General features: G+C 42.0%; 1 protein-coding gene across 5 annotated transcripts; it reads left to right on the top strand.

Annotated features, from left to right (window-relative positions):
- Positions 1 to 495: 495 nt before the first annotated feature.
- Positions 496 to 7,449, top strand: LOC127344451 (ABC transporter C family member 3-like). Of its 5 annotated transcripts, XM_051370728.1 has the most exons (10): positions 496 to 512; positions 615 to 947; positions 1,565 to 1,718; positions 1,949 to 3,239; positions 3,312 to 3,398; positions 3,484 to 3,571; positions 4,501 to 4,697; positions 4,810 to 4,925; positions 5,040 to 5,151; positions 6,777 to 7,449. In XM_051370728.1, exons 4-7 carry the CDS (start codon positions 1,959 to 1,961, stop codon positions 4,656 to 4,658), a joined length of 1,614 nt encoding a protein of 537 aa, XP_051226688.1. In that variant the 5' UTR covers positions 496 to 512; positions 615 to 947; positions 1,565 to 1,718; positions 1,949 to 1,958; the 3' UTR covers positions 4,659 to 4,697; positions 4,810 to 4,925; positions 5,040 to 5,151; positions 6,777 to 7,449. The 5 variants fall into 5 exon arrangements, with proteins under 5 accessions (XP_051226688.1, XP_051226686.1, XP_051226687.1 ...); XM_051370726.1 differs by lacking the exon at positions 1,565 to 1,718; XM_051370727.1 differs by lacking the exon at positions 1,565 to 1,718 and having other exon boundaries at positions 5,029 to 5,151.
- The last annotated feature ends 246 nt before the right edge of the window (positions 7,450 to 7,695 follow it).

Below are 7,695 nucleotides of genomic sequence, written 5' to 3'. Positions count from 1 at the left end.
CTACACTATTTAAAAAGGAGGAACATGTTCCTTATTCTGCCAACTCTCAATACGTCAAACTTTTCGTCGTCGTACATTTCATCCGCTTCGTCATCCCGCGTGGGCCCAACTGGGCCAAAGCCCAACTAACTCGACCAGAACGGGAACGGCAGCCGAAACCCTCGCTCCTCAACCTGGGATGCAATCCTCGCGCTCGCGTCGACCGCCTCCATCTCCACGTCCCGCCGCGCCGTCCCCTCCTCCCTTTGGCAGTAGAGAGCGCCGTCACACCTTCTCCCTTTGCCTCGGCGGCGCGGTTATGGCGAATCCATGTCGCTACCGTGGCCTCACTATACCGCCGCCGCGCAAGGAAACCCTAGCCGCGTCGAGCTTGCATTGATGCGCCCGCCTCCGACGCACTCCGCACCCACAGCTGCCACCTCGAGGTCAGCCTCAGGTGGATAGCCTGCTTGTAGGTGGTTTGGCTGCGGAGCTTCACTCAAGGTCAACATCCCCGAGGACAGAACCATACGGTAATCTCCGCCCTGGCCCTATACGGTATTGCCTCGTATTATCATGTGTTCCTTTCTGTTTACGGGGTTGGTTGTGACCCTGTGTGTTGTTCACTTCTTCAGTGAATATAATCTATACTATACCTGGACGATGGTAAGCTGATTTCCCTGATCCTTGAGGCGGAATTTTCCATACATCGTCCAGCAAGGCCGCAACGTGGAATTCGTTGATGATGCAACTGCCAATGGCGACGCGGAGGATGCTGACGATCTGCCAATGCTGGTGGGGCATCTCACATGGCGCCACCGTCTCCAGTGAAGACCTCCGCCTCCTCCTTGCCATCCTCTTCTAGGACCATTTCAACACCTCCAATCTGCCGCGCCACCACCCCAGTACCGCCACACCACCACGCCACCACCTAGAGGACCTACTTTGCCTCCCTATCTTCTCATAAGGTAGCCAGGCGTTACCCCTTTTTTTTGCATTGAGAACCGATTAGTGATTGTAACTTTAAATTCTATAAAGTTTGTCAAGCATCTAAACATGAATCTGCAGTTACTTATAGTTTATTATCTTTGCTCTTATCACTTTATGATAACATGGATTGGCGTGTGAGATCTGTTTCTACATTACAACAAATTTTTGAATTTTATACATATGTTAATCTAATATCACTAGGTTTTTCTGAAGTAGCTGACTTAAGTCCGGTAAGATATATTCATATGTTCATGAACTGAGGGTATTACTGTACTAACTAAATTCTGGAGCTCATTCTTTCTTTATTCTAGCAACTGAATGATAAAATGATGTATTTATGTTTTTGTACTGGTGTAGAGGATCAAATTTTTATAATAGTTTCATTAAAGGTTCATGATATACTCTTAGTTGAAATGACATGAGTTACTGTGTTTTTGCACTTTTGGTACTTCTCCAATCATCCGCTTTAAAACCATAAAATCCATTCAGGATTTTAAAATGCTTTCCTAATGGTACCTTGATGTGAAATTGTTTGCTTCATGAATCTTTGGCTCTGAAGCGGTACCATTATTTTACAGATTATGTTATATTGTAGGAATTGAGTTATTTCAAATCTGTAGTATATGTGAAGGAAAGTATTGCAAGCCTTCCCACTGTGAACGGGTATTTCATTCTGTCAAAAAAAAAAAGAAGCCTTGGCGAACAGTTTGATTGAGCAATACCACTCCATGGCAATGCTCTTCAGAAGGGTATTACTTTAGTCACTAAATTTGGGATCTCATTTGTTTATTCCAACAACTGGATGATAAAATCATCTATTTACTTATTTGTAGTGATCTTAAGAGGGGACTGTTACTGTTTTTTCACTAAAGCTTCATGTTTTTTTACTTTTAGTATCATCTATTTACGTATCTGTAGTGATCTTAAGAGGGAACTGTTACTGTTTTTTCACTAAAGCATCATGTTTTTTTACTTTTAGTTGGCATGGCATGTCGCAGCGGCACTGGTTCTTCCGGCTGCAGCAAGCCGGGATCCGCGCGCGGTCCGCGCTTGTCTCCGTCGTGTACCAGAAAGGGCTCTCCCTGTCCAGCACCTCCAGACAGAGCCGCACCAGCGGCGAGATGATCAACATCATCAGCGTGGACGCCGACCGCGTCGGCCTGTTCTCATGGTACATGCACGACCTCTGGTTGGTGCCGCTCCAAGTAGGCATGGCGCTCTTCATCTTGTACTCCACCCTCGGGGTCGCCTCGCTTGCAGCGCTCGCTGCCACCGTCGTCGTCATGCTTGCCAATGTGCCTCCGATGCAAATGCAGGAGAGGTTCCAGCAGAAGCTCATGGACTGCAAGGATTTCAGGATGAAGTCCACATCTGAGATCCTGCGCAACATGAGGATTCTTAAACTGCAGGGGTGGGAGATGAAGTTCTTGTCCAAGATCATCGACCTGCGGAAAACAGAGGAAAGCTGGCTCAAGAAGTATCTGTACACGTCCACCGTGGCCACCTTCGTGTTCTGGGGTGCCCCGACCTTCGTCGCCGTGGTAACATTCGGAGCCTGCATGCTCCTAGGGATACCATTGGAGTCAGGGAAGGTGCTGTCTGCATTGGCCACGTTCCGAGTGCTTCAAGAACCAATATACAACCTTCCCGACACAATCTCGATGATGATTCAGACTAAGGTGTCTCTTGACAGGATAGCTTCTTTCCTCTGTCTCGAGGAGTTGCCAACTGATGCTGTGCAGAGGTTGCCAAGTGGTAACTCGGATATCGCAATTGAGGTCAGCAATGGGTCCTTTTCCTGGGACGCCTCAGCTGAAGTGCCAACGCTGAAGGATCTGAACTTTCAAGCTCGGCAAGGCATGCGGGTCGCCGTCTGTGGGACCGTCGGCTCTGGAAAATCAAGCTTGCTCTCTTGCATTCTTGGTGAGATGCCAAAGCTATCAGGAGAGGTCAAGACTTGCGGAACAATGGCATATGTCAGCCAGTCAGCATGGATACAGAGCGGCAAAATTCAGGACAACATACTGTTCGGCAAGGAGATGGACACTGAGAAGTATGATACGATCCTTGAGTCATGTTCCCTAAAAAAAGACTTGGAGATATTACCATTTGGTGACAAAACGGTCATTGGAGAACGAGGCATCAATCTTAGTGGCGGGCAGAAGCAAAGGATTCAGATAGCCCGAGCTTTGTATCAGGATGCCGACATCTATTTATTCGATGATCCATTCAGTGCAGTCGATGCCCACACAGGCTCCCACCTCTTCAAGGTATAATATGATCTTTTATTTGTTCAATAAGATGGTTGAAAACACATTTCTTAAGGCTTGTACCATTTGCAGGAATGCTTGCTTGGGGTTTTGGGATCACAAACAGTTGTTTATGTTACGCACCAGATTGAATTCCTACCTGCGGCTGATATTATTCTGGTGAGAATTTCATTGGCAAAAGTTTCATGTAAACTTATTGTCATAAATTTCTTGGTTCTTCTTATAGTAAGATAAATTAATGTAGGTAATGAATGGTGGGAGAATAGCCCAAGCAGGCAAATACAACGAAATCCTTGGATCAGGGGAAGAGTTCCTCTTTTTTTGCGCTTTGAGTACTTCTCCAATCATCAGTTCTGAAACAATAAACTCCATTTTTCCTAAATATGAGACGTTTTAGGAGTTCAAATATTTATGAACGGAGTGTACTAATTAAGAATTGTTGAGTTCAAGTTATGTCTGAATCTAGGATCAATGGCTCTGTGCCCATGTAACTTGTGTGATAAATTGCTTGCTTGTGTTATCTCTTTTGACTTTCTTCGTCTCCTTTTGAGAGAAATATTTAAATTCTTTCTACACAATTACTATAAACAGTGCTAAAATCCTATTCGCAAAAAAAGCCTGGAAAGGACCCTTCGACTGAGGTTTTGTTGTACATTCAATTATAGAGCATGCTCGTGTGGTGGGAGAGTTTTCATAATGCTTAATATAATTTATTTTTTTGTATTATATTTATGTTACTTTCTAAGTTACAATAGTTGTTTCATGCTCCGCTCATCTATCAATGGGTTCTGAAATAAGATGTATTTTAATTCTTCCAAAACTTGAGAAATAAAAATATCACTACTGTTTCTGATCAACTTTCTGGGTAATGGTAAGATGGATGGTTTCAAGGAAAATATGAAAGAACAGATGTGCTGCCAATTTCTCGAAATTTTAGTCTGGGACAATGGAAAATGTATGCATGTTGAGAGGCAGAATCAAAAGACGAACCAAAAAATTGGGAGCTCCTTTTTTGTTTATTCTAGCAACTGGATTATAAAATTATATATATTTATGTATTTGTAGTGATGTTTAGCAGGAAATTGTTATTGTTGTTTTACTAAAGCTTCATGCTCTTACTCTTAGTCGGCATGGCATGAGTTTCTCTGTTTTTACACTTTCGGTACTTCTCCAACCATCAGGTCTAAAACCATAAACTCCATTTAGGATTTTATAATAGTTTACTAATGATTTCATGGATTGGTTGCGCGACGTTCCGCAGGTTGCATCCGGCCTACCACCAAGGCATCCTCACATCGAGATGCTGTCCGGGGATGTGCCCACGAGGCTGGGTCTTTGTGTCCTACCTCAACCTCGGGAGTGACGCGACTTGACCTGGACATTGTCAAACCGAGCTCTGATGGTACCAACAACGACTAGAAGCATCCGGTGACGAGATGAGCATGCTTCTCCTGATGTGTATGCACATGTGCCTTCGCTGCTGCATATATGTGCTTGCAAGAAAGGGCAACTAATATGTTTCTATTTGTTAGAAAGCTCTGAATAAGATTATTGTTTCGTCCTCTTGTAGGATTTGCTCTCCTTCCTCTTTGATGCTTTCATGATTAATAAGGTCTCTTCATGATTATGTTTACATACGATGGATGCGCAATGAAAATTTTCAGCAGAAACTCCTTGTCCTCAAAGGTTACTGCTCTTTTTCATAGGGTTACTGATCTCTTGCAGTTATATATGCATGGCGTGTGTGTTTCTCCAAAAATTAGGATTTGCACTAACCATGCTATTGTAGTTCATTCACAGGACATTGATTCTTTCAAAATATAATTGCTTGGAACTGGGAACTTTGTAGATCGTTTTTTTCCTTCAAAATGGAGGGGGTACCCCAGGCCTCTGCATCCACTTTGTAGATCGGGTACAATCCTAGCCTCAAATCAGCTCTTGATTAATTCATTTTCAAAGAAGCACACTTGCTCAATTATAAGTCTTGTTGTTCCAGTTATTGCTCCTGTTACTTTTGTCGTGTTGACTATGGTGGAAAAGGTGCAAACCTTCTTTCTATCACTTATGAATCATCGTGTTGCGTTACCAAGTCTACATATGTATAGCCTATATTTGTCAGTTGTTTGTTAAGCACTCCTTGTAGGATTCAGATGTATCTAATTAGTTTCTACGTTATATGTCTTTGATGTAGCACTCCTTGGTGATTCAGATATCGAGTTTGTTTGTTGTTTGTTTTGTATCTTGATGTGCTTTCAGCTGTGAGCATCCTTGAATCACCAAGGCATCTATAATAAAAATTTGAAAGACATGAACTGCCTGAATTAAAATGCTCTATTGAACAGAAAAAAAGCAATCTTCTATTTTTACTTTTTAGCTTCAGTGCTTTTTATTTTGTCATCATTAGCAGAATTACATTACATTGTATTCTCTTGCATTGTGCAAACCATATATTTATTCTGAATTAAGGCAATTCAGTTTGCTATATGCTGGTTTTTGGGACTTCATCACACTGACTAATATATATCTCAAAGTAGTTAGGAAAAAACCAATGTGCCTTTTCTATAATTGAGCATAGTCATAATCAAAGATCATAATAACACCATCGTACTGTGCTACTGTAAATAGCCTAATATGTTTTAGTTGCTTGTTTTATCTTAGTAGCCAGGCAAATCATATGGGTTTCTTATTCTGATGATGACAGTACAGTAGTTTAACTGAGCATATGTCTGAAACCTGAATAGTCTTTGTTATACTCCAGTTGAACAGTCCAACCAGATTTTTCTTTGTTATTCTACAGTACAGTAGATGGAAAAAAGTTGGACTGTTCTACTGGTACTACTTTAGTACATTAGTTGCTTGTTTATGTTAGTAAAAACTTTAACCAAGCTAAACATATGGGTTTCTGGTATTGATGAAACTACATTTGTTTATGTGCCAAGTGCACTTTGACTTGAAAAGTGAAAGTTTACTTGTCAATTTAAGGGATCATCAATACCCAATATGCAAGGTAAGAAGCACAATTCTTATAATTTTGTCCTAGTGTTGGTGTTGCGCCGTGTTGCTAGGCTATTGCTTCTTCCATCTGTGTGATATTTTTTATGTTTCGGAATCCATACTATATTGACTTACCAAATTGGACACCCGATAGTGATATTTTTTTAGCATCCTATCCCCCATACTTGCAGTCTGCTCCTTACTTCAAACACATGGTGCTTTTTGCGATAATCATATTTATGTTTGCTTCGCCTGATACATAATTTTTAATAGAACTGAACATTCATGTAGTCCAGAATGTACTCCTGCTTACGCAATTGATGAGTTCATCTTGAAAATACACATATGATTTAGATTTAGCTTACGGACACCTTTGTTGACAGTGGAATGAACATATGTACATTAGAACTCCTCACGGAGGAAGAACTATATGCAAATTCAAATTGTGGTGTTATTATTGGATAGTAAAAATCAGACATGATGTGAGCCATCATAAAAAGTATATGCGCAGAAGTCTGATGTGAACTGTTCTTCTCTTTGCAGGTGGCATTGTGAGCTCGCTCTCTCGACCACGCGTGGGTCTACTGGGATGCGAACCGAAATTCTTTTCCAGTGGCATGCGTTTTGGGGAAAAGAGAAATATGGGTGACCATAGTTTAAAAAGCGTCGCTTAGTCGCCGCCTAGGCGTCAGGGCGCTCCCCCTCCGCTTTCTAAAAACAGCCGCTTTAGGCGCCTAGGCGTCCAAAGTGCCCGCCTAGGCGTCGCCTAGGCGCCAAAGCGCCCTCCCTCCTTAAGGCGCCAAGGCGTCGCCTTAAAAACCATGTGGGTGACCATTAAGCTGCACAACTTGTGACAAGAGAAATATGCAAACCGAATTTATTTTCCAGTGGCATGCATTTTGGGGAGAAGGTGGAATTGAGGTAGAAGATGGTCCTGCGATATCTGAACAATCTACGACACTCCTCGACCCCCTGGATGGACAAAGAGGTTAATTCAGATTTGGGATGATGTACTGTGTTGTTTTGCAAATTAGTTGATTTATTAGTTAGTTCAGGTATGTGATGATCTGTGAGGAGCAGAACTCTTATGCAGCTTTGTTGTTAAACCCAGATGCTAATCCAAGCACCGTAATGTTGAAAGAAATCGTATGCTAATCTAACAAAATTGATTTGGTTACCTACCAGACCAATAGTATAACATGATTCATTTCTGATCCCTGGATGTGATGCTTGTACTTCATACCCTTCGTTATTAAATGAGTTGTCACCATCTTTTTAGGTTGTGCATGTCTCAGAGCCTCCTGTTTATGTGGAAGCAAGTTATTATGGCAGATGAAGTGATTTTCAAGAATGACCTAGCTATATAGATTGCCAAAGTAGACATCGAGAAGGTGTATGTCAGCACAAAACTTTCACAATGTTTTTGAAACAGAAGCGAGGAGGAGGTGCCGAGCAATGAGAG

The sequence above is a fragment of the Lolium perenne genome, chromosome 3, assembly GCF_019359855.2.
Source record: "Lolium perenne isolate Kyuss_39 chromosome 3, Kyuss_2.0, whole genome shotgun sequence".
Taxonomy (NCBI): Eukaryota; Viridiplantae; Streptophyta; class Magnoliopsida; order Poales; family Poaceae; genus Lolium; species Lolium perenne.
Note: the sequence above shows the minus strand (reverse complement) of the source record. Positions and strands in the feature narration are given on the sequence as shown.